The sequence below is a fragment of the Carcharodon carcharias genome, chromosome 13 (assembly GCF_017639515.1).
Source record: "Carcharodon carcharias isolate sCarCar2 chromosome 13, sCarCar2.pri, whole genome shotgun sequence".
NCBI lineage: Eukaryota > Metazoa > Chordata > Chondrichthyes > Lamniformes > Lamnidae > Carcharodon > Carcharodon carcharias.
Genome location: NC_054479.1, coordinates 115162241 through 115189297, shown reverse-complemented (window position 1 = coordinate 115189297; position 27057 = coordinate 115162241). Strand labels below are relative to the sequence as shown.

Below are 27057 nucleotides of genomic sequence, written 5' to 3'. Positions count from 1 at the left end.
CCGTTGTCGGTTGGACTTCAGACCTAACTCCTGCATGAATAAAGGTACTGAAACTCTACCTGGGGAGAACAAAACTTTGTGGGACTTTGTAGCTGAGAAACCTGATGTTGGTTATTCTTACCTGTTCCATCTGATCCACTCCACTAGAAGTACGTACCAACTTTACAAGGTCTTCCTTCATTTTCTCCGCCCATGATCGTATACTGCAAGATAAAAGACGCCTGATTAGATCAATGGTTTGTGGCATTGATTGTCACAAATGTAAATAATAGCGGACATATTATCTTCACAGAAATTTCTGCTTGGCTTAATCATGTTAATGGCAGTCAGTGAGAACCCAGCTTTCTCTGAAGAGAAAAACTTTAAACGTAAAAATTTCACCCCTGTTATTTATTAAGCTGTGATTTTTCCACTTGACCTCTCTTGTATGTGTTTTTCCCACAAAGGGTAATAGAAATTTGAAACTCTTCCCCAAAAGCCTGTGGAAGCTGGGTGAATTGAAGTTTCAGGCCTCAGACTGATAGGCTTTCATCAGGTAAAACTATCAAGGCACATGGATCAAAGGATAAATGGAGTTGAGGTACAAATCAGCCATGATCTAATGGAATGGCAGAACAGGCATGAGGGGCTGAATTACCTGCTCCTGTATCTAAGGTAAGAATTTTCCCCCTTCGGGGGGGAAGTTCAGGAGAGCCGCTATTTTACGTGGGCGGGCCAATTAAGGCCCGCCCAGCGTGATATCCGTCAGGGAGTGCATAGCGCTCCCCGTGCAGGTTAGGAGGGATTCCCTAATCCGGGAGTGCGCTCTATCGCACGTGCACACGAAAGAGCACACTCATCTCCCTGAGGCTAAGTGCTGCCTCAGGGAGATCGGCGCCAAATTCAAAAATGGTCAATGCACAAGCATAAAATTTCCCTGACATGTCCCCTCATGTGACACTGTCATGAGTTGGGATATGTCCATCAATTTTATTCAAAAATAAAAAAAAAAATTTAAAAGCCTTCATGAAACCTCACCCTGCCCGTGGATGAGATTTTATGCTTTTTCTGAAGCCCGCCAGGGCTCCCGGCCTCCCACCAACCTTAAGGTTGGACGGGCAGGTCCATTAACTACTTGAATTACTTTTTAAATGGCCTCAAAACGCCGTTGACAGGTCGGCGGGCGCACAGCTGATTCAGCTGTGCCCCCGCTGACTTGAAAATTGAGATGATGTGGGGTGACATTGGGAGTTCCATCTGACGTCATCCCGCGTCATTTTACGCATCAGCAAGCGGGTCCCCACCGCACCCCCCCCCCCCCCCCCCCACCCCCCCCCCCACCCCCACTCGCCAACCTCAATATCCTGGCCTATGTTCCTACATATTCATCTGGAAATGTATTTTTATCCAAAGTGTTTTTTTGTTAAAGTAAATGAAGGAAAATGTATAGAATGGGACTCACTATCTAATCTAAATATCACCCCTTTCCACAAAGTGATCCAGAGTTCTTAATCAAGAAACAGAGTGAGCTTTTTGTCTTAGTGAAATAATTCTTGCCTTTGAAGGTGAAGAGTTTAAATCTTGCTCCAGATAGCCCCAGCAAGTGGTGACTAGAATAATGTCAGCGGTAATAAATATTACTGAAGAGCCTAATGCCTATCGCTCAATGAAATTGGCCTAGGATAACTGAAGCAGGCACTGGGCCTGCTTCACTAAGGATTCCTCACTCGTGAGGCAAGCGGGCCAATAATAATTTTGTGCAAATGGGTTGGGTTCCGGCCCTATTCCAAAAAGCACTGCCGAGTACAGGCTAGAGTGCAGCTATGAACTGGAATGTCGAATCTTGTGGGGGTACTTGCATCAAATAAAGTATATGTTGTCAAGGAGAGACGGTTCTCTTTAGCCTTGGTTGCAACTTACCTCAGAAAAGATGCTCCAAAGTTAAAATCATGAAGAAGGCAACAAAATCACCTCACCAATCCTTTCCTAGTAAATGGCTTAAGAATTTAATTTATGAGACATGAACTAAGGCCAGCCCAAGGGCAGAGCATAATAGGTGGATGAATGGACTTTAGAGCTCCTTCATAAAGAAACTGCACTGGATGAAATCAAGAGGCTACTCTATCTGAGTATCAAAGTACCGAGGTCCCACTTCCAGAACTATGAGGACTTCACTTAGCCTGCAATGTCCCACTTGGTGGGTTGCCAATATCCACTGTACCAGGTGCCCCCCAGGCATGTGGAGTTGCCCTGACTGCTTTCAAACATCTCTTAACAGCTGGCTCAAGAGGTTGTGGGCAGATATCCAACTCTCACGCTTCCACCCACATCACTATAGAAAGCTGCAAGCAACTCAGCGACAAGATAACATCAAAATTAACTTAACTGAAGAAGAAAAAAGGATTTTTCAAAATTCAGTGATTGCTCTATCAATACAGGGGTTATAAACTGTAACTTTAGTATTAAATTTCATATTAAGTAAAACCAGGTTTTGCAATGACAGAAGTAAAATCAAAACGATGTTTAAAATATTTTGAAATAATACAGCAAAACATCAAGCTGCCGCCTATATGGGTGTAAATTACAATCACATCTGGTTTAGGCGTAAGACCTGGTTCACTAGTAGCAGTGTCACTTTTGAGTTAGAAGATTTTGGGCACATCCCTATGATCAGCTTTTAATTTCTTATATTATTTCAAACTGACTTCTCAATTCTCAATCTGCAATGGTAGGATTTGAACTCATGCTCCCCAGATTATTAGTCCAGGGCTCTGGATTACTTGTCCAGCGAAACAGACATTATGTTACCATGCCATAATGCACTCTTGTGATTTTTCTGTCTACGTAATTAATGACAGAAACAAATATACATTCAAGATTCAAATGGTCACGGGGGTGGATATCACCTTAATCAGCCTGCTCTGTAATGACTGCAGTAATGTTAGCACATTAGCTACTGGGGAATGTTTGCTCAGGCTACAGGATAATTTTGGCAAAGAAGATTGGACCTTCCATAATTAAAAATGCTTTGTTTTACTGTCCAGCGGAAGATACAATGAGGGGTGCAATGACATCGTTGTGACCTTAATCATATCACGGCACTCTCCTTGTTTTATGAATCTAATAAAATGTCATTGCATTATTTTTTTTTAGCCCAATGATATTGCCTCTTTAAGGCACCAAACGTTTTATCTATTCATCTGGAAGATGAAAACAGAAACTCATCATGAGATTAAGTAGGTCAAAAAATTCTGCCTTCTCTGTCTAAAAGAAGATAAATAATACAGGCATGTTAAAAATATTGCTGAGCAAAATAAATGTACACTACGACCCACAATCTTCTAGATATCCTTGCATGAGAAAATACAAAGATGGAAAGCTTTAATTTGCTAATCCAAGAAAAAAAAGTCAGTGATAAAAATAAAGAATTTTTCCTTGGGGAAAAACATTGCCCTAAATAATGCAGAGAGTTGAATTATCCAACTGCAGCTTTTGAGCCATCAAACATTTTTGTAAACAAAATTGCCTTTGTTAAACATATATCTGGGTTTCTACAGAATGCATTATTTCTTGTCAGGACGACAGAACCGGGATCACTTCATACTTTATGTCAGGAACTGAAAATGGCCATACATTCACCAATTCCTGGCCTCAGTGTACCAACAGTGGCCATAATATGGCAGTTCCTTAAGTAAGTTCATCCACTGAAGTCCACTTTTCTGCTGTTGCCACCTTACAGTAATGCCATGTAAGGGAGAAGCAGAGGCTTTGCTCCCATGTGAATATCCTGGATATCTTGGCAGTGAGTCAGAATAACTGAATCCAGGCAGAAGTGCAGATTCCAAACACTGGAGCCCAGGCCTGCTAAGGGGCCATATTATGGTCACCGATGGTACACCTAAGCTAGGAATACTGGGTGACTAAGTGGTGAAAATGGCCCCCGCCTAAAGGTTCAGGGTCAGATCACGGGAGATAAAAAATGTTGTTTTCCAAAATATTTTAACAGCTTTGGAGACCTTGATGAAATTCAGAACCCTCTTTTGGTATAGGGACCTGACATTCTCTCCAGTCCTGGGAACTTATGCCAAACGTTCTGGCACCTTTGGTGTGCGTGAACACCCTTCTTGCCCCTCCAGTCCATTAAAATCTTTCAGACTGTGGGATCTGCCCATGACCCTTTGAACATGAGCAGGTAGGCATCAAAGGCATCTTGGCATTTATTCCCCACAATTTCAGTGATGTAAACGTTAGCCTAGTTGCAATGTAAATATGTGGTGATAAAAAGTAAGGCACCTAAATCAGGCATTGCCTTCATATGTTTTAATCTTGTTGGCCGTTCTGCCAGCTGTTTATCAATACAGAATCTAGTCAGTCATTTACACCAGTCACAAATGAATCAGCACAATGAAAGTGGTCATAAGCCAAACCCTATCTCACAAAACCAGCTACACTTGAACACCCTGCATGTCATACGTGGATTCCCTTGGGTGCTGCCTTATCTCTGAGAAATGACACAATAGAACTTTTAAAAAAGCAACTGCCTTTTTGAAAAGGGCTAATATCTTGGTATCTTTGCGTATTTTCATTTCATAGAAGAAGCACTGCATAATATTATGTCACATTCATACAAGTGGACCTAGCTGATGTAGCATAGCCTTGTCAATCCTATTGTGCATGCACCACAGCCACAGAATGAAGACTTCTGGCTAGTGCCGCGTTTTAAAGCAATAGAATTTCACATCTGCTCGACTTTATACTCAAAGCTTTCCCCCAAATTATTGTATCTTCCAATAAACTAATTTTCTTTTAAAGAGATGGCATTTGGAAGCCAGTGGTAAACTACCTGAAAACCACAGTAAATCCAGCAGTACCACCAACCCACAGCCCCAACACACCAGCACTCCTTGTCAACAGTGGGAACTGCCATCCAGATTCAGGTAGGAATGAGGTTCACAACTGGCCGGGTTCTTGTTCCTATGAATCTGCATTCAATTTCTGCTTTTTTTCCCCCCTTGCCATTGCTACCACAAAAAGAGCCAACACAAAAGCTGCATAGTTGCTGCTGTCACTGTCTTGATCTGTTACAGCAGGCATGTCTGGCATTGTGCATGGCGATGGAGTTCCATCTTCAGTAAGGGGAACTCTAATTTCAACTAGAACATTTGTTAAAGTAAATGCATGCAGCATCAAAATCCCTCTCCCCTCCCACCAATTAAACATCTGGCAGTCTGCACACTGACAGCCATCAACACATTTGGAATTGCATTGATTTGCATTCTGAGCTCAACTCTTCTCTCTTCATCCTAGGGTCTTCAATCCTGCTGGGTGAGACCAGATGGTTCGCTCATCTCCATATATGAATCAAAATGCCAAAAATAGCTAATGACTCAAGGTGCAGGTAAATATTGAAAATAGTATTGAAATAGTAGAAAATAATAAAATGGGTAGAAATAAAAGAAAAGTAAAAGAAAAAATACTGCAGATGCTGGAAATCTGAAATAAAAACAGAAAATGTTGGAAAAACTCAGCAGGACTGACTGTTGTATAATTAAGCTTTGTTTATTGCCGCTCCATAAAGATCTGACATCTCCATTCCCACCCCAGAGACATGAACACATTTTCACCCCGGGGTCAGAAGTGCAGAAAGGGAGAATTTCCCAACTCCACCAACTGGACCCGGGATAAAGGGTCTCAGAAGTTTGGATTTTTGTTCCCAGGGGAAGGCTAGATTAGGAGTCAGGCCCAATGCACCTGGAACAAGGTGCTGTTGAGTGCAGAGGCAGACTGGGTGGAAGGCACTTTGTTGACTTATTAAGGAGGCACTTTGTTGACTTTATTAAGGAAAGATCAGAACAAAAAACAGGATTCCAGCCCTCACCCCCTCACCTCCCACACACTCCCCATCCATGCCAACCAATGCCTCCTCATGCCCCTCTACCCAATCCCAAAGGCTCCTCATACTCTCCATGCCACCTTTTGCCCCTCCACCCATACCCCATGGCCTCTCATACCCCATATGTCAACCCATGCCCCAGTCATCCCCAATCTTTTATAGCCCCATGCCAAACTAGTGCCAACTCATGCCAACCCATGCCCCAACCCACCACCCTTTGCCCTTACCTCCTCTATGCCAACTTGCCTACTATCCATCATGGGCAAACTTCAGGAGCCATTCTAACATAAAATAATGTATCTATAGATGTCACTACTTTAAAAAATAATCTCATTGATAAAAAGAAACACTCAATACATTGAAATTCCTTCAACCAATCTCTTATGAAAACAAAAATTTCACTTACGTACTTAATTTCTGATGAAAACAAACATCTTTATCCTATAACCGCTTAGAGGTGTCAATCACATTGTTCACTTAACAGGCACCCCACTGTGATAATGTTACATTGTAAAATCAGACATGCAGTGTAAATCCCAAAATGATAACCCTCAGGTTTATGTCAACAGACGAAATTAATTAGCAGGCATTGATTATTTTTAAGCCCAGCAAAGTTAAATCCCTTGATTGCTTTGACAGATCTAATGGCCAAGTTTTTACAACCCCTCCCACCTGGCAGGATATTATGGTCCACGGAACTGAATGGAGATTTAAATGGCTTTTTGCATCTGTGGCGGGGGGGAGGGGGGAGGGAGGCATGCTACAGCAGGGCCGTAAAATCCTGGCCAATGAGTTTTGACAGTTCTTTGACAGCTTGACAGTTCCAATAAGTTTATGCACTTCTTAAGCAAAATTGTGTCTACTTTTAACAAAAGGTACCTTACCTCTCCCAAAGAGTGCTGTACTTCTCCTAAAAGGTGTCCCTGGACCATATCCAAAGGGGTACCTTACCTCTCAAAAGGGTACCCTGGCTATCCAAAAGAATCCACAAATTTCACACTTGCTCCAACCAGATCTATTCTGCAAACATCAGACATCTACCTCACCAAAATCACACAAGTGGAGGCAGCTGCTGATTTATATGGGCAGCTGCCTCCATGAACCATGGATGTGCGATTTATTACTGACCCTCGCGAAAATGATGGAGGCTGCGTTCAGTGGTGGCACTTCTGGATTCAGGCCTCTGCTGGCATGTTTGCACAGGGAGCCTCTCCATCTGTGTGAAAATTCAAGCCATAATCTAGACTGACCCATCAGTGCAGCACTGATAGAATACTGCACTGTTGGAGGTGCTGTCTATCAGATGAAATGCTAAGGTGAGGCTCCATCTGCACATTCAGATAGATGTCAAAGATTCCGTAGCCGTGTTCAAAGATTGGAGGAGCTCCCTCAGTGCCCTGGCCAACATTTATCCAATAGCCAGTAGTAGCAAATGAAAACAAAGATCATTTATCTGTGCACAAACTAGCTACCACAATTCCCTTCATTAAAACAATGGCCACACTGGAAAATTATTTTATTGGCTATGAAGTGCTTTGACACACTAATGTCATGAAAAATGCTTTATAAAATGCAAATGCGTTATTCTTTCTCATTGCTGAATCTCGTAGAACACCCAGATCCCTTTTCACTTTACTTGTTTTTACACCATCTGCAGTATCCTGTTCAGATCAATCAATTTTTCCTGCTATCATATAGGATCTTGCATTTATCACCATTACAGTTCAATTGGTATTGATATAACTAATTGCAAAATTTATTAACCGTCTTTTGTATGACCCTGACTGCTTAGTCTTTCTTGACAGTTCTCCACACCACTCCTCCACCACCTCCCTCACTCTCATCTGTTAACATCTGTGAGCACAGTCAATTTGTATTGGATTCCCATATTTAATTTATAAATCTTTCTTAGGAACATGCACTGATCATAAAAGAGTCAGCTCTATTAAATGCTGTGCACCATGGTGTTCATCAGAACTATCGTTAATCACAAGAATATTTAGGAATTGTCAGGAAACATAGTTAAGCTTTACCAAATCAAAGTAGGTTACAGAACCAGAGAGAGAAAAAAATCCATGATGAATATCATTCTCCAATGCTGCACTCATTGTTATATCATCATATTTTGTGAGTATTGTTGAACAGAGCTCCATATATGAATCAGGTCAAAGGATCTTTCCTTTAATTCCATTGTTCGAGCTTTCATTAAATGTACAGACTACTTCAAAATGTTGCACGGTATTAGAAACATAGAAACATAGAAAATAGGAGCAGAAGTAGGCCATTTGGCCCTTCGTGCCTACTCCACCACTCATTATGATCATGGCTGATCATCCAACTCGATAGCCTGCTCCTGCTTTCTCCCCATACCCTTTGATCCCTTTCGCCCCAAGAGCTATATCTAACTCCTTCTTGAAAACAAACAATGTTTTGGCCTAACCACTTTCTGTTTTAGTGAATTCCACAGGCTCACCACTCTCTGGGTGAAGAAATTTCTCCTCATCTCAGTCCTAAATGGTCTACCCCATATCCTCAGACTGTGACCCTTGGTTCTGGACTCCCCCACCGTCAGGAACATCCTTCCTGCAAATACCCTGTCTAGTCCTGGTAGAATTTTATAGGTTTCTAAGAGACCCCCCTTCATTCTTCTGAACTCCAGCGAATATAATCCTAACCGACTCAATCTCTCCTCATATGTCAGTCTGGTAAATCTTTGCTGCACTCTCTCTATAGCAAGTACATCCTTCCTCAGATAAGGAGACAAAACTACACGCAATATTCCAGGTGTGGTCTCACCAAGGCCCTGTATAATTGCAGCAAGACATCCCTGCTCCTGTACTGAATCCTCTCGCTATGAAGGCCAACATACCATCTGCCTTCTTTACCGCCTGCTGCACCTGCATGTTTACCTTCAGTGACTGATGTACGAGGACACCCAGGTCTCATTGCACATTCCCCCCTCTCAATTTATAGCCATTCAGATAATAATCTGCCTTCCTGTTTTTGCTACCAAGGTGGATAACCTCACATTTATCCAGATTATATTGCATCTGCCATGCATTTGCCCGCTCACTCAGCTTGTCCAAATCACACTGAAGCATCTCTGCATCCTCCTCACAGCTCACCCTCCCACCCAGCTTTGTGTCATCTGCAAATTTGGAGATATTACATTTTGTTCCCTCATCTAAATCATTAATAGTTAGTGTGAATAGCTGGGGCCCCAGCGGTACCCCACTAGTCACTACCTGCCATTCAGAAAAAGACCCGTTTATTCTTACTCTTTGTTTCCTGTCTGCCAACCAGTTTTCTATCCATCTCAATACACTACCCCCAATCCCATGTGCTTTAATTTTAATTATAACTTCATCAGGTTGACACTTCATTTTCATTGTTAGGTATGTCTGGTGCTGCTCCTGACATGCCCTCCAGCAATATTCATTGAACCAGGGTTGATCCCCTGGTTTGATGGTAATGGTAAAGTGGAGGATATGCCGCGCCATGAGGATATAGATTGTACTTGAGTACAATTCTGCTGCTGCTGATGGCCCACAGCACCTCATGGATACCCATTATTTTATGATTTCTATATTTCCAGCTTGCTTCATCGATGCAAATATTTCACCCCCGCTGGAAGTCTCTTGCCCTTGCCCTTCTTAATCCCAAGCCTCGGGATATTCATATTTCCCCACAATAATTTTGTAAATTTTGTGGTCAGTTTTCACTTCTATCGCCTAGTATTAATGGCGTGGTAATGGCCTCAAAATGAGGTGAGTTTCCTTAACACCATATTGACACTGACAAAGAGACAGATGACATTTTGCAATGGGCCTACTTGGGTAGAGTTTTCTGCCTGTCGGGCGGGCCCCACCCAATCTCCGGGGGGCAGGGAACTGATCCCCGCTGGAGAAGCATGCCCCGCCGCCATTTTGAGTGGGTGGGCCAATTAAGGCCCACCCAGCGTGACATCCAGCAGGAAGCGCTATGCGGGCGGGGGGGATTCCCCAAATGCGAGAGTGCACTCTTTCACGTATGCGCACAAAAGATCACACATCTCCCTGAGGCTAAGTGCTGCCTCAGGGAGATCACTGACAGCTGTATAAACTTTAAAAATAGAAAAAAAAAGTCCTTAACATGTCCTCCTCATGTGACAATGTCACATGAGATGGGACATGTTAATAAATTTCATTGAGACTTTAATAAACTTTTTTAAATTCTACATGAAACATCATCCCGCCGGTGGATGAGGTTTCATGTTTTTTCAGAAGCCTGCCGGTGCTCCTGGCCTGCCCGCCAGCCTTAAGGTTGGACAGGCAGGTCCTTTAATTGTTTTAATTATCCTGTCAATGGCCTCAATTGGCCATTGACAGGTCGGCGGGCGGACAGCTGATCTCACTGTGCCCCCGCCTTCCTGAAAATTTAAATGGGGCGTTGGGTTCCCCCCAACGTCATCCTGCATCACTTACGCATCAGCGAGTGGGCTTCGACCCCTGCTCGCCGATGGCAAAATTCAGCCCAATAAGTCATCTGATTTAGTTGTCAATGTGGATGTCTTCATAACACTGTCCACTAGGATAGTTATGTTTTCCTGGCACACAGAATTGCTATGATGAGGGACTGGCCGTTTACATTTTAACATCCCCAGGAAGTGCAATTGAAAACAAGCCTGTGACTTGAGGTAAAATTAGTGGCTGTTTCAGCAACCCCAGAGGCTTGCCATTACATTTTCCTTTCCTCCACTTTCTCCCAACCAACATTCCCACTGGGATGAGTTTCCTGACAGAGGCAAGAACCAACCAGAAATTCATCCAGAATATTGCAATAAGCTGGATCTTTGTAAATCAGCAAACAGAAGTTTCACTGCACCAAACTTACACTGGTCAGCTGTAAAAGAGGAAATCTGCCCCTAAGTTTCTTCAATGTTAAAGTGATACTCTTGCTGCAAAATGATGATGGCTTGCTGCCACATAAAGCCAATGGCTGCACCTTTACTCAAAGTATGATGGCACTGCAGTCTTATACAATCATAGGTGCCTGATGCCAGAAACCTTTGTTGGCCAAATTCCCCTGTGATTTGGGGTAAAAGTACACTTGGACATATTACAGCACACAAAAATAAATGGTGACTGGTATGAAATGACTGTGGCTCAGACTGACTCACCATGGCAGGGGCAACCTCTCCTCTCAATCAAACCCCCAAGTCCACACTTTACCTCTCAATCACTAACCAGAAATGAGCCTGACCTGAGTGAGGTAAGGGCAAGTCGCTCCCACTGCTCCGCTTGTCAACACCAATGAACATATATTAGGGTTCCATACAGAAATCTATCTCAGGCTTTGGGTGATTTGATAAATAGCTTGGGTTTCAATCTCATAGCTTAGGATGTCACCTGAAACATTCCCTGTGTTGTTGCCGTGTAGGTCATGCACTATTTCACGGTCTGACAAGATAAAGTGGGTAGCTTATGGGATTTTTTTATTTGCCACACAGCTGCTCAGCACAAAGGGCAAGGATGTGATCAATGTGCCACCTTCTGCATTATTAAATTGAGTTAGGAACCAGATAAAATATGCAAGGAAAAAAATGCAACAATTTTTGTATTGTCGGTTGCTGAAACAGTAAGTTTGAACGACAGTCATATAAACAGCAGTCACATTTGTATCCAATAGCCTTAAATATAGTTACATGGATGTATGTGTAATTAAAGTTAAGCTGGCTTCACTTCAAGAATCTTTCATGTGACAATAATACAGCGTATCAGTGGGAATACCAGCAACTCATAAATATCCAATGTTTGTGCTTGTATACTGAATCTACCATTTCCAGTGTAACTTCAGTACCAATCATCCTGTTATATAATTTGCCTTGTATCAGGGGAATTCATTTTAAAGATCACTGGATCCACCAAGATCCAAAAAACTGCATTTTAAACTTTATTTTGAGCTTGTTTTTTCTTTTCAAAATGCTTTGAATTTAAAAGATGCAGACTAATGAAACAGGAAGGGCATCTTATGAAGAGCTCCTTTATTGTTACATTAGATCTTGCATTTTTCCCCTTCCTCTTGTGAAGGTGACAAGCCCCAATGCTGCCGGCATCCCCTCAGTATCCTGCCCTGGTAGCCTTTCAATGTGAGCCTACACTGTGAATGTCAGCAGGCTGTTTTACCATTAGGGAAAATCCCAGATGAGTCCAGTCCTGCCTTCATCTGAAATCCATGAGGAGACAGCTTCCACCAATAGTCTCTGTCGTGATATCAGTCAGAAACAGGAACCCTAGCTGAAGTTATTCTTCCATAGTCCAAGGATTAGTATGGCTGATTATGGCCGGGATTTTCCATGCCTCCTGGTGTTCGGGGACAATATGGTGAGATTGCCAAAAATCGGTTTCACAATGTCATGAAACCAGTTTGCAATCATCCGTTCTGGCCGTCAATGGCGGACTGCGTTTCCTGCCATTGGACGTCAGGAACCTCATTGTAATACATCTGTATATCATTATTATGCTAGCTCGCCAGAATCGACCCCCCACCCCCGCCACCACTGGATCATCAGCCCATGTCGGCGTGATTACAACAGTTTACAATAGGCTGGTGGGGTGCACTTTGAGGGGAACTTGGAGGTGAGTACATAGTAACGCTGTGGAGCGCTCACCCGGGTCATCCATTGGACATCAAGGTTGAGGCATGCTAGGGGCAGGGGCAAGGGCTGTCCTGTGGTTGGGGCATGTTGGAGTTGGGCCTCTAGCTTATCTGCCCACTCATGCAAGGCAGAGGTATCAAAATGCCACCAAGTGCTCCAGAGCTTTTCACTCCTCAGGCACAGACTGCAAACTAATGAGCGTTTCAGTGGACTGCAGAACAGTTGGATGACTGGGCACGTTGTACAATCTCCATGCTAACGCTGGCCATGGAGCAGTCACTGGTGGAGGCGCTCACAGCCCCTTGCAATGTCATTATCCAAGTTTGGATCAGTGTCCCCCATGGTTCAAGCTAACAACACAGCCTTGTAGTGTGGGTTAGGAGAATGCCTGCACCTGAGCTGAGAGCACAGCGTGCAGTCCAGTGGGCAAAGATGCCGCCAATTGCTCAGGTGGACTGGAGCAGAGGTGGTGGGGTTTTGGGCAGCCATGCAGCACACTAATCTCTGGCCATCCAAGTGGGATGTGTTAAGGAGCCTTCAGATTTAACCAAGAGAGGTTCTTAGTACACCCATGCTAACCCATGCATCTCTCTCTCTTTCATCCTGCAGGAGGAGTACATCAGGATCATGGAGAATGGTGAACTAGCTGCATGCCACGTGGCTTACAGAGAGTGAAGACGAGGGAGAAGAGAGTGACTGAGGTGCCCGACTACACAGAGGGAGGAGTAGCAATCTCTAGAAGGGGCGGCTGGGGCTCCCGCACACACCGCCGAAGAGCCGCAGTGAACCGTCGCTGGTTGGCGCCTAGCGACACCCAGAGTTTATAGGCGCTGCCTTTCATTCCTGCAGACGACTCAGAACCAGTGTTGCTGAAGACTGCGTAAATCTAGAGAAATGGTTGGTCACATCTGCCACCTGCTCTAAGATTTGGCTGCATAGGGACATGGAGGGCATCCACTGCCAGTGGCCATGAAAGTGACCGCAGTGGCTCCTTTCAGAGTTCCACAGGTGACCTCTGTGGAATATCACAAGTCTCCACCCACAAATACATCCATGAGGTCATGGATGACATCTCTGTGAGGGCACACAACGTGTATTTCATTCAGGACCAGGACAGCCAGGATGGAAGAGCGATTGGATTTGCTCAGGTCTTGGGTTTCCCACAGGCACAGGGGTGCCATCGACTGCACTCACATGGCGCTCAGGTCTCCATCGCAACACACGGTCAACTGTGTCAGCTGCAAGGGTTTCGAATCACTGAATGTGTAGCTATTGTGCGACCACCATAAACACATCCTGCAGGTCTGCGCATGGTTTCCAGGGAGTGTGCATGCCTCCTGCATTCTCAGTTAGTTACAGATGCCTGAAATCTTCCAGGGTCCACAGAAGCTGCAGGGATGGCTCCTCGGGGACAAGGGCTACTCGCAGAGGACATGGATGATGACACCCATGCAGCAGCCTCAGACTGCAGCTGCCGCACACTGCAGCAGAGTGAAGATATAACGAAGCTCATGCTGCAGCTCGCAACTTGGTGGAACAAACCATCAGGATGGTGAAACTGAACAAGGAACAAAGAACAAAGAAAAGTACAGCACAGGAACCTCCATCATATTGCCCGTCAACTAAAACATTTTGCACTTCCGGGGTCCAAGTCCCTCTATTCCCATCCTATTCATGTATTTGTCCAGCTGCCTCTTAAACACCACTATCATACCTGCTTCCACCACCTCCTCTGGCTGCGAATTCCAGACACTCACTATCCTCTGTGTAAAAAACTTGCTCCGCACATCTCCTCTATAGTTTTCTCCTCTCACCTTAAATCTATGTCCCCTAGTAATTGACTCTTCCACCCTTCTGACTATCTACTCTGTCCATGCCACTCATAATTTTGTAAACTTCTATCAAGTCACCCCTCAATCTCCGTCGCTCTAGTGAGAACAATCCATGTTTCTCCAACCTCTCCTCATAGCTAATAACCTCCAGACCAGTCAGCATCCTGGTAAACGTTCTCTGCACCCTCTCCAATGCCTCCATATCCTTCTGGTAATGTGGCGACCAGAACTGCAAGCAATATTCCAAGTGTGGCCTAACCAAGGTTCTATACAGCTGCAGCATGACTTCCCAGCTTTTATATTCAATACCCCTGCCAATGAAGGCAAGCATGCCATATGCCTTCCTGACTACCTTATCCACCTGCGTTGCCACTTTCAGTGACCTGTGGACCTGTACACCCAGATCCCTCTGCCTGTCAATGCACTTAAGGGTTCTGCCATTTACTGTATAATTCCTACCTGTATTAGACCTTCCAAAATGCATTACCTCACATTTGTCCGGATTAAACTCCATCTGCCATTTTTCCGCCCAAGTCTCCAACCGATCTATATCCCATTGTATCCTTTGACAATCCTCTTCACCATCTGCAACTCCTCCAACCTTAGTGTCGTCTGCAAACTTACTAATTAGCCCAGTTACATTTTCCTCCAAATCATTTATGTATACTACAAACAGCAAAGGTCCCAGCACTGATCCCTGCGGAACTCCACTAGTCACAGCTCTCCATTCAGAAAAGCACCCTTCCACTGCTACCCTCTGTCTTCTATGGCCAAGCCAATTCTGTATCCATCTTGCCAACTCACCTCTGATCCCGTGCGACTTTACCTTCTTTACCAGTCTGCCATGAGGGACCTTGTCAAAGGCCTTACTGAAATCCATCTATATAACATCCACTGCCCTTCCATCATCAATCATCTTTATCACTTCCTCGAAAAACTCGATCAAGTTAGTGAGACACGACCTCCCCTCCACAAAAGCATGCTGCCTCTCACTAATACGCCCATTTGCTTCCAAATGGTAGTAAATCCTGTCACGAAGAATCTTCTCAAATTCCCCTAACACTGACATAAGGCTCATCGGCCTGTAATTTCCTGGATTATCCCTGCTACCCTTCTTAAACAATGGAACAACATTTGCCATTCTCCAGTCCTCTGAGACCTCACCCGTAGCCAGTGAGGATACAAAGATTTCTGTCAAGGCCCCAGAAATCTTCTCTCTTGCCTCCCTCAGTACTCTGGGGTAGATCCCACCCACCTTAATATTCTTCAAGATGCCTAACACTTCGTTTTTGATCTCAACATGATCCAGGCTATCTACACACTCCTCCCTAGACAAATTGACTGCTAAGTCCTTCCAAATAGGGAAGTTCCAGTGCTTGGACTGGTCTGGTAGAGCCCTGCAATGTAGTCCACGGAGGGTGTCACGTATCGTTGTCTTCTGCAACCCTTTACAACCTGGCGCTGCAACAAGGAGTGTAGCTGGCTGAGGAGGAGGTGCAGGAGCTGGAGATCTCCTCCAATGATGAGGAGGACACCGATGAGGATGTGGGGGAGGAGGTTCTTGAAGGCGACAGGGATGAGGCCCTTGCACTGGCCAGATGAGGCAGGCGCGCTCATAGCTGCTAGATTTGCTAGGAGCCCCTCATAGCTGCTAGATTTTTGCAGGCTAACAACGACATGCAGCGAGGAGACACCGTAGATCCTCACATTGCAGCTACAAACGTTTGACTCCAGTCTGGATTATGGCAGTGCACATACACTCTCTGTGAGAATGCTCCTGTCATGCAAACTCAGTGGTGGCCCTAATAGTCACCCAATTGCAGGAGAATGATGGTGAAGACATGCAGTGAGGATACTCCATAGATCTTCACATAACCTCTGAGAATGTCTGACTCCTGTCTGGCCAAGGACAGCTCGCTTGCACTCTGTGGTCAGGGTCATATCATAGAGATGCAGCCATGAAACTTTAGAAGCATCTGATCCTTTGTCTGCCTTCAGCACCTGATACCTTAAGGAGCACAGCGTCACTGGTCACAAATGCTGAAGAGATGGGGGCCAGCACCCCCTTCAAGGTGCTGAGAGCACACAGAGAGAATGATGGAACTCTGTGACACCTGCCCACTACATTCTGGCAGCAATGACAAGCACTGTCGAGGTGCAGGCATCAGTAATGAGTTCAGGGAGTGTGAGGCCAGACCATCGCTTTGGCCTGAAGGCTGCCTAAAGCATGGAAAAGAGTCCCTGGACTAAGATACCTGCCTTTATCTTGTGCAGAAAGGTTTCACATCTGAGTGACAAGAACATTGCTCATCAGAACAAGGAGCCATAGGCAGGGAGACATTCTTGGCAATTTATTGACAATAGTGATTAACACTCATGCCCAGGCTGTGCAACTACATCTTCTTAACTTTCCTAACCCTGCCGCTATGTCTTGGTGCTCCCTGGCCATCCACAGCGGAGATGGAGGCAGCCTGCTGACTGTGACGCCCTGTCTATGATGACCTTGGCAGGCATCCGCTGGAGGGCCGAGACCTGGAGGGCCCCAGCCTGCTTTCGGGGTCCTGCTGTGTGGCGTGGCACCCTCCTCGCCTGTGGAGCTGGAGCTGCTGAGCTCACAGGAAGAGGGGATTTGGATGGGCTGGATACTCCCGAAGTCACCTGGATGGATGGCCCCGGGGCTGGGAGGGTTCACCTGCTGATCCTGCTCCCTAAGGGTGCCCAGGAGACCCTGGCTGACTCATTGAGGAGAAGGGATAGCTGGAGTGAGATCCTTCTGTGCAGCACTCCTCTCACATACACACTGTTGGAGGCAAGCTATGGTGTCAGCAATGGAGTTGAGCCCATGCAGCAGTGCAGGAGCGACATCCTGGAACAAGGTCTCCAAGGCAGCCTCCATCCTACTAGTGTTGACCTCGGTGCGTTGGCATGCCAGCGCTATCACCTCAGCCTGAAGGCAGACGGACCCCTCCATTGTGCCTTGCAATCCATGGAGTGCATCGAACATCCCTTCCTGTTGGTCCCGAGCTTGCCTTTGCAGTTCCAGCAACTGTTACATGACTGAGTCCAGAGGCTTGGACTCAGCAAATTTCTGGCCTCCAGCAGTCCTCCGAGTGCCGGACATCTGGGAAGTCCCTGCTGCCACCTGCTGTGGATCAAGCAGTGCAATGTGCTCACAGATTATGATCCCGAGGCTACTGTAAAGTTAGGTCCCACCAAGGTTTGTGTCACTGCGCTGTTGGAGGGTGTGGGTGAGCGCTGTGACAGGAATTCAAGGAGGGTGCCTTCAGATTCCTCTGCAGGAGGTTTCTTCAGGGCTTGAATGGAGGCCCTGGGTCATGGACTTTCTCTGTCATCTTTCCCAGATGTGCCTGCGGAAGCAAGGAGAGATAATTAGTGCATGGTAGTGGCCTGTGAAACAGGACACATCACTCACAGCATGGTTGTCTGATGGATGTTGCACTGCTGGATCCTCACTTGGTAGAGCACCGCCAACCTCATCGTCATCACAGGACAGGTCCAGATCCTCGCCGGCCAGCTGGATGGCTTTGTTTTCAAAGTCCGTGAGGACCTTGATTTCAGGCATTCCTCCATCGGTCTGTAACGTCTCCCTCTTGTTGTGTGCCAGCTTGTCCTGCATGAATAGAGATGGAGAGACTGTAAGCAGGACACCTGCCAGGCTAGATGATAAGTATGTCTGGCCTGTGTGGGCGGTGAGTGGTCCCATTGATGGACTGAGGTCAATGAAGGTGTGTGTGTGAGAGAGTGAATGATGTCCCTTGAACTTGCAGTGAGTGAGGACCCTGTGGATATGTGATGGGTTTGTGAGTGTGTGAGTTGAGAGTGATGAGAAGAGTGACTTACCCTGGTGGAACGAGGAGATCATTCATTCTTTTACGTCACTGGGTGACTGTCCTCTTTTGAAGGACATTGGTGCTGACCACTGCTGCCACCACCTCCCAAGCCTCGTTGATCATGCGCCGCTGCCCATCCTGGAAAGGTAGAGGACATCACGGTGAGCCTCCACTGTGTCCAAAAGGCGCTCGAGGGACGCATCATTGAACCTGGGGGCTGCAGTCTTTCTGCCATTTGGGGCCATCTCTTCTTTGCAGCAATCGTGGGCTGGAAGCACTGAGATGTGAGCACGTGGCTGGACTTTAAATGTGGCGCTCAGCTTGCTGAAGTGGTGAGATGATGGCATAGTGGGCGAATGAGAGCCCACCCGCCATGGAAATGGCGTGTTTCCCCGGAATGCATCATTAATGCGGAGGGTTTGGGCAATGTAGCATAAAAAGCTGCCATTGCGGCCAGCGGGTACCAACTTCTACCGCACTCAGTGCAAATTTCATTCGATTCCGCCCTATATTACTGCCCTGGGTGGCCACAGTATAGACCAGGATCAGTTCTATCAAGTTCAGAGAGCTACCTCAATGCAGAGCTTTTTTATTATTAGGTCTCCCACAGATGCTAATTTTAAAATATTGAGCAAACTGGAAACCTGAATTAAAAACAGAAAATGCTAATTGAATGTCATTGACCTGAAACATTAACTCTGTTTCTTTTTCCACAGATTCTGCCAAACCTGCTGAGTATTTCCAGCACTTTCTGTTTTTAATTTGGTCTGTGTTGCTGTTTATCCTCCACATGAACAATTATCACACACCCAGTGTGCCAGCCCTTTTTGCATATCCTTTCCTTCCCCTTCCCTCCAGCCACCTATCTGATGTTAATTTGGGCTAGGCTGGGATTGGGTGAAGGCAGGGTAGTTAACATACAACAACAACTTGCTTCTTCTTGTAATTCTTGTAATATAACATGCCAAGCTGCTTCGCAGGAACATTACTGAACAAAAGATTGACACTGAGCTACGTAAGGAGTTATTAGGCCAGATGACCAAATGTATGGTCAAGGAGGAAGGTTTTAAAGGCATCTTAAAGGAGGAAAGAGAGGAAAAGCGACAAAGAGGTTTGGGCAGGGGGGGCGCAGGTAGGGATAAAATTCAACTGCTTAGGCCATGGCAACTAAAGGATTGGCCGCCAATGGTGGAGAAATTAAAATCGGAGATGGTCAAGAAGCCAGAATTGAAAGAGCACAAATCTCAGGAGCTGAAAGACTGCAGGAGGTCACAGAGGTAGGGAGTTGCAAGGCCATGAAGGAACTTAAAAACAAGGATGAGAGTTTTAATATTCCAATTAAGCTCTTTATAAGGTGTTTTTATTGGTTAGTATAGCTTGCCTGAAATGTAGTATTCTATTAACTTTTCTTCTGGTTTTAGGCATTTGAGACATATGTGCAAAAGGTGATAGTGCTTTTTGCATTTTACTCCTTGGCACAGTTGCAAAGAATATTTAACCTTGTTACTAATCCTGTCCAACAGCCCATGCTGAAAGTATATCTGAGCAAATGTTATCTAAGGACAAGTTCAGGCTCAACTATGATGCCCACATTGACAAACAGCCTACTGACACGCAAGCCTGGACTTCCTACCTGGGAACAATCCACTCTGCAATTGTGACAATGCAAGAATAAAGTACTGCAAGGGACAACCATACTCAGAATCATCTTAGCTGCAGGGGACTTTGGGAGTAATTTTAACCAAACCCATCCAGTGACAATCTGGTGGAATCAGGTCGATCACCTTGCCTGATTTTACTCTCCATCGAAGTCCAGGGGTATAAAACTGGTGTTTGGCTCAATCCCTGTCACTTTCCTGTCAGGTGGGTTACGTTCAAATTCATCCCCTTGTGTTTGTTGCCTGAAAGCTAGAGAGATCAGTTCCAAGGCACAAAATCTCATCCTCTCCTCCTTCCACTTTGCAAATTTCAACATGGGAATGTTATTTCAGGAGAGGAAGCGAAAACAGGAGATGAAACCCTCCTTGGAACTGGCAAAAGGAGAGCCCAGGATAATCTTCAGCAAGCCAGCAAGAATGAAATGGCCATCACAGCCAGCGCAAGTTCAACCATCCATGCATGGATATTCAGTTTTACATAAATGTTTAATTACCTTATTAGGTGAGGCAAAAAAAAGAGGTGAGAACCACTTAACCACGTCTTCCAAGAAAGCTCTATGCTAAGCACGTTAGCCATTTGCAGAAACCTCCTGCTCAGAACTGTGCTGAATTGCCTAATTGAATTATTTATGATCAATATTCAAGAGGTAAAGTAAAGCCCTTCACCCCAAGCCTTCACTCACATTAGTTCATCTATTCACCCTGCAATACCTCACAGGGAACCTCTTGCTTTTTGCATCCACTCATTGTCATCATACCCATCAGCTGCATGCTGATTCCTGGATTCAATTGTACATTATAGCATGTACATAAAAACCTGAAAGGGAAATCCAAGTGTTTGAGGCACAAAGATAAAAGCAAAATATGGTGGATGCTGGATATTTGAAACAAAAACAGAAAATGCTGAAAAAACTCAGCAGGTCTAGCAATATCCGTGGAGAGAGAAACAGAATTAACGTTTCAAATCCGTACGACCCTTCTTCAACTATGTTATGGCACAGCCGATGGCAAATGTTGAGTTGCTCAAATCCCAAAGGTAAACTTGAAACAACGGCCACAACTTGTTTTGAAATTTGCATAAATTTTGAGATGCGTGCCTTGAATTCAGTAATAATAAGACCACCAAGTCTCATAGGTTTTTTACAAAACTAGATCAAACATTTATTAATAAATGATTTTAAGCACATGCATATATCTACAAATTACTATTATAATAACTTCTAAATCCCCTACTTAATCTGACTCCCAGTTAGACTTTCATTAATGCAACAATAAGGCACACAGATTTTAAATGACCCAGGCAAAGAAACATGATACCCTGACAATCCAATTTGAAGTGAGGTTCCTTAACTTCAGTTCTTTGTAGACAGCAGCTTGAGGTGTAGATGCTGAAGGCTTTTCACACTTGTTAGATGTTAAAATGAAAAAGGGTTGTGCAGACTCGAAACATTAACTCTGACTCTCTCTCCACAGATGCTGCTAGACCTGCTGAGTTTTCCCAGCATTTTCTGTTTTTGTTTAAGGCACAAGGTTGGTTGTGCATTTCTAAGGATGTCTGAGGGCAAATTCCCCCAGAACAATTTGAATCTTTACTTTAAATATCCTGGTACACCTTAAGCATTTTTAAATTTCACTATTGATAGATTTTTAAAATTGAAAAGCAAATTGATGTTTAGATTTTCAACAGAATGACTGAACTTAATTATTCAAATGTTACTTCCCCTGTTGCTCAGCGAATGTGAGGTGATGCATTTTGGTGAAAAAAGGCATGGAAGAAATGAATGGAAGAAATGCTCTGTGCAGTAGAACAGCAGAAGGACTTTTTTTTTGGGGGGGGGTGCGGTGGGGGTGATTGGTGGGACAGGTTCATAGATCAGTTACCGGCATCTCAGCTTGATCAGGCTGTAAAAATAGCTAATAGGATTCTAGCTATCTTTAGTGCTATGGAATGTAGAAAACAAGAATTAATGTTGAGCCTATATAAAGCCTTAATAAAACCTCACAGTATAGTGTGCAGTTTTGGGCTCCACCCAAAAAAAATACTGAGGCTTTAGAGAGGGTACAGTTACTTGGAGAGATACACTAGGAGGCTGGTATGAGGAAATACAAATGTGAGAAAAGACTTGAAAAACTGAATAATTTTTCATCAGAACCATACAGATTCTGGAACAATATAATAGAACCATTTAAAATTACTCACCTGACAGAGCTCACTAAATGTTCAGAGACATAACAAGACAGTGACATATTAAATATATTTCTGTTTTAATATGAACATGTTTGCTACATAAAGAAATATAGTCTAGCACGTGTTCTTTTATCATTTCCAGCGAGGTCGAATGTTGGCATAGTGAAGCAGTACACTACAGCACCAACATTTGTGTGCCCAAGATTGCCAAAGTGATCCACGCTGCTGTAAAAAGCACCCAGTGGAGCTTGACATTCCCTTAAAGGGAAAGGGAAAGAGAAAAAGACCTTCTCATCCTCTGTCCTCCAGCTGTTGGTTAAAAGTAAGCCAAAAAGCCAGCTTGCAAGTGTGTTCTTCAACTGGGATGGCGTACAGGACAAAGAGATCGAAACGAAGAAAGAGGGCAAATTCAATGTAACTGCAGTGATACACCTCTTGTAAATTGATTTGCCTCTCCCCAGGTATTCTGTATCATTCCCTTTCTCAACTGGTCTGCTCAGGAGGCTTCTGTGACAAGCAGCTCATGCAGTTTCACCTTCAGTCTTCCCCCATTCTGTGTGGGATAGCATTGCTGACTCCCGCTAACAACACCTCCTATCATAGGAATACACAGCCGACACCAATATTCAGCTCCCTGAATTGCTTATACATGATTTTAAAGCAATGTTAGCTGTATCAACCATAGACTTGGTCATTCTGCTTCAATAAATCATTTTATTTCAGACTTTGATCCTTGTATTTATTAGATTTTGGGTCATTTTTAAACACACTGAAAAGATGGTTTCTCCTTTGGTTAAATGCCTTCTGTAATTAACTTACAGAGCCACTGCCTGTAATGTTAAACCTCCATGAACCTACCAGGTAAGGCTCTAATCTAAATATTGCAGCCAATCAGGACCACATGTAATTGACATACACAGTCATCCTACAGATTTATTGCAAACTAGGGAATTACACAGTGGGAAATACCTCCTACTTATCTGTCACAGAATGATGTACAGATGATAAACACAATTCTGAACAGTGGGATTTGGACCTGTGTCATTCTAAAGCATTGCTTTGACAGTAATCTTCCCGCCTCCCACACAGGCCTTGTTGTACCTTATAATGTCTGATGTTCTCTTCACTTAGCTTTGCAGGTATGTTGCTCTGACTGAAATAAAGCAGATTAAACTGGAACTTATGACATTTGATTTTTTGGGGGCGAAATAACCACTTAATCCGATTTGGCTGCACCGAGGATCTAGCTGGTTATCACTGTGGGAGATGCTGTGGAATAACTTCACAACCTTACTGGTGGCTTTTTTTATCCTCGGATAATCCTCGTAACCTGCTTAACTTTTAAAGGATTCATTTCATATCATGTGTCAATAGAATGAGATTTAGATTTTTACACTTAGCAAATGAACATGAAATATGTGCCATGTGAAACAAATGATTACCTGAATCCAGTATAATTCTAATCTCAATATTAAAATCCAGTGCACTACGCCCATTAATTTTCATTGTGTAGAAACAAATAGCATAATTCTGGTATAAATATCACTGGGATAAGGAAAAACCATTATATAAAACAGGTAAGAACCTGCCATTCAATGCACCTTGGTTGCCCTGTGATCATAATCCTTTCAGACTGTTCTCATCACCAGATTCCTCATCATCAAGTCTCTTGTCCTTTACTTTCCAAATAAACAGGGTCCAGATTGTGATTGGTGAACGAACGGCTTTTGTTGTTCACCTCGTGTGCAGCTGCCCTGTGACTTTTTGCGGATTTGTCAGTGGAAATTTCTTAGTTTTCGGGTGTCTGAGTCAATGTGGCGCCCTGTGCAGAGGCATCTGTGGTATTTGTGAGCAGGGCAAGTAGCAGGGGAGCTCATGGCATGAAGGTGGTGGGGCAGTTTACTGAAAAAACTGGTGTCTTAGGGTCAGATGGTGGAGGGGGCTAAAGGCTGAAAGCTCCGTTTCTAACCTAAATCCGCACTCGACTTGCCAATTTCTTGCTTTAACCGAGGCTGGAATGTGAGTGTTGGATGTGAGGAATTGATGATTCAGGAAGTCAATGCCTTTATACTTTCTTTAAACTCTAACCTATTCCTGGTCTCCCCTTTTGTTCCACTTGACTCTCCCCTCTTTTTCAAAGGCATAAAATCCATCACATTTCTACCTCTCTTCAGTTCCAAAGAAGTCACATTGGACACAAAACATTAACTCTGTTTCTCTCTCCACAGATACTGCCAGGCTTGCTGAGTTTTTCCAGCATTTTCTATTTTTATTTCAGATCTCCAACATCCACAGTATATTGCTTTTATTCCGGATCTAAGTGCCTGACTGAGGAGCTTCCACAAACGGACACTGCAGCACCTCACTAACGACAATCCCACGCTCCCTTCCTCACCGAGGCCTGCAATTCCCCCACAAGCCTCACAATGCCTCACCCCTCGCCCTCTGTGGTAAAGTGAGGTACCCGGTCCCTTTAAGAGAATGCAAGTGTACTAATCATGTGACAGCACTGACAATTCACGTACAGCGCAGGCAACTGGGAACTATATGTCCAGTTCCAGAGGTTTCTGAGTGAACACATATAATCCAGTGCTCTGCCCTATGTCTCAATAAACCATCGCTGTGTATTCTTACATCAGTCTCTCCCCATTATTGATTACAAGCAGCAAATAATGAGAACATAGGAAGGTGTGCAGTTAAGAGTTCAGTTGGCCAGTGAACTCATTTATTCAAGACATAAAACCCCCAACGCCCCACCACCAGGTCCAGTGACCTTATTCCTAGGCTCTCTATCCTCCCTTCAATGCCTCTGATCTTACTCCCTGTTTCCAATCTCCTGCCCTACCAGAACTCGGGATCAATAGCCCACTGGATTGATCCTTGCAATGGCCTCTCCTCCCGATCAACCCACCTCTTCCCCATCTTTGAGTTTGCCCCCTCCCCAACTTGGCACAAACTTACCTGTTTGTGTGACCTTTACCAACTGGATTCCTGCCCAACTGCCTGTCAATCAGGCTAGTTCTCAGGCAGGGAATTTATCTGTGGATTAAAACTCCCCAGCATGTACAGGAATCCCAATTCACAGATTTTCTGCAACTTTCAAACCCCACGTACCTGCATCAACCCATATAGACTGGAAGTATGAGGTAAAAATACAGGAAATATAAATTACATTCAAATTATTGTACAGGACACAAAAGAAAGGTTGGGGTATACACTTGGAATCAAGTGAGAGACATAAAAGACTCAAACAGGCAAACTAAAAATAATAATTTTTATGTATTTTTTTTCATCTGCAACATTAACATTCATCAGAGGGAATGAGACTCCATGCTCATAAAATTATTTTTTCTGTGTTAGAGAGGTTATTTGGCGATAATTATCATTTATCACCCCATTATAAACCAGTAACTCCTTATTGCACAAGCTCTAACTCCTTCACCTGCCAATACTTTGAAAATAGAGGGTAGTTAGCCCAAATTCACCATAACATTGATCTCCATGCAGATTCCAGAGACAGCCACATCGCAGCCTGTGGATTAACAGAGTATCAATGACAGCAACTTCTGGGTTTCCACTTCTGGCTTTCTTACCTTTATTAGTACAGCAAAGCCCAGGCCAAACCTTTTATGACTACCTCTCTGCTTTTCCATTTACCCTGGCCTGTGGAATGAAATGGATTGATGATTTAGGTGTCAGAATATCAGATGACGATCACACCAGCCAGATTTCTCCTGTGTGCTGCACAGCATTTCTCAGCTGGCCTCCACCTTGTAACCTCTGGTGAAAAGTGCATTGGGTAAGGGACAAGGTTAGGGTGACTATTAACCTGCTACCTAGCCAAATGACCACAAAACATCCACTTGGGCATGCAGAAGCTAAGGGGACGGGTTCTGAACAAGGAATTTCAGACATAGTCATATAAAAGCAATATAGAATAGTGACATAAAAGGTGGAAAAATGTGAACCTTTCTCAGAAGCAATCATTCCATACACAAAATTTCAGCTTAAAATCCATGTGCACATTAAATACATAACGAATAATAATTACAAAAGTCCTTCAACTCTCAGTCTGGTGATTAGACTTGTTTGATCCAAATAAAGGGAGTCCTCCTGCAGTTGAAAATAAAAAGTAACTGTCCTTAGTTAAAGTCAACAGTAGTATTTTCTTTTCCATCCTTTCATTACTCTTCGTTGACCACCTGTTCAGTGCCTACTACATTATCCTGACAGAGCATTTGCACATTCTTGAAAATTGCCAACTTTCTTGCATCAGACTGTCGCTCTGATTTAAAATCAGGGTTCATTACTAAAAAGTCAAAAAGTCATCAACCACGAGCTTGGAGATCTCAGTTACTATTTCAATTCCAATTATTTGTAATGCACTGTTCAGTTTTCCTTTTTTAACTTTCCTTGGACACACTCCAAGATAACAAGAAACGGCATAAACATTTCTTGGCATTATTTGCAGACTAGGCAACGGCTGTTTGCAGGGAAAAGGGAAATTGAAAGACAATGTCATAGCTCGATTGCTACCATGAGTCTCCTAGTGACCAGACAAAGAGGGCACTGGCAGACATCCAGAAGCAGGCCCTCTTTGTAACAAGGACACAGAACCTGAAGGATACTAAAAATGTATTAGGAAGAAAGCGGAAGAAATGAGACCTTCACCGGAGGGTAAATGTAATCAACAGAAATCTTCACGTTCACAAACCAAGCTGTGGAGGATATATAGAGAAGCGGCCATGTCCAGGAGCATCTCTGTAAAACAATTAGGTGTCATGTTCTTTCTACAAGATACTTAGCTATTAAGAATGTTTTAATTCTTATTAATTATAAGTAAAATTCAGAGCCAAGATAAAGCTATGGCACTCAGTCACGCAGATATGGGTTCAAATACCAGCCTCGAGTGACATTGAACGCAATTATTTTTATGGATTTAGTTTCACCAGTTTTCAGTCATGTTGACATACAAAGTACTAGATGGCAGATGAGAACACTGGGGGAACAAAAACCACA

The 27057-nt window shown here is 44.1% G+C and overlaps 1 protein-coding gene across 1 annotated transcript in view; it reads right to left on the bottom strand.

The window, feature by feature from the left end:
* Window positions 1-27057, bottom strand: part of LOC121285595 (voltage-dependent calcium channel subunit alpha-2/delta-1) — a 711948-nt gene that overhangs the window by 642395 nt on the left and 42496 nt on the right. Inside the window, exon 2 of the mRNA XM_041202183.1 lies at window positions 122-203. Coding sequence (XP_041058117.1) covers window positions 122-203 — 82 coding nt within the window. The remainder of the gene's footprint in view (window positions 1-121; window positions 204-27057) is intronic.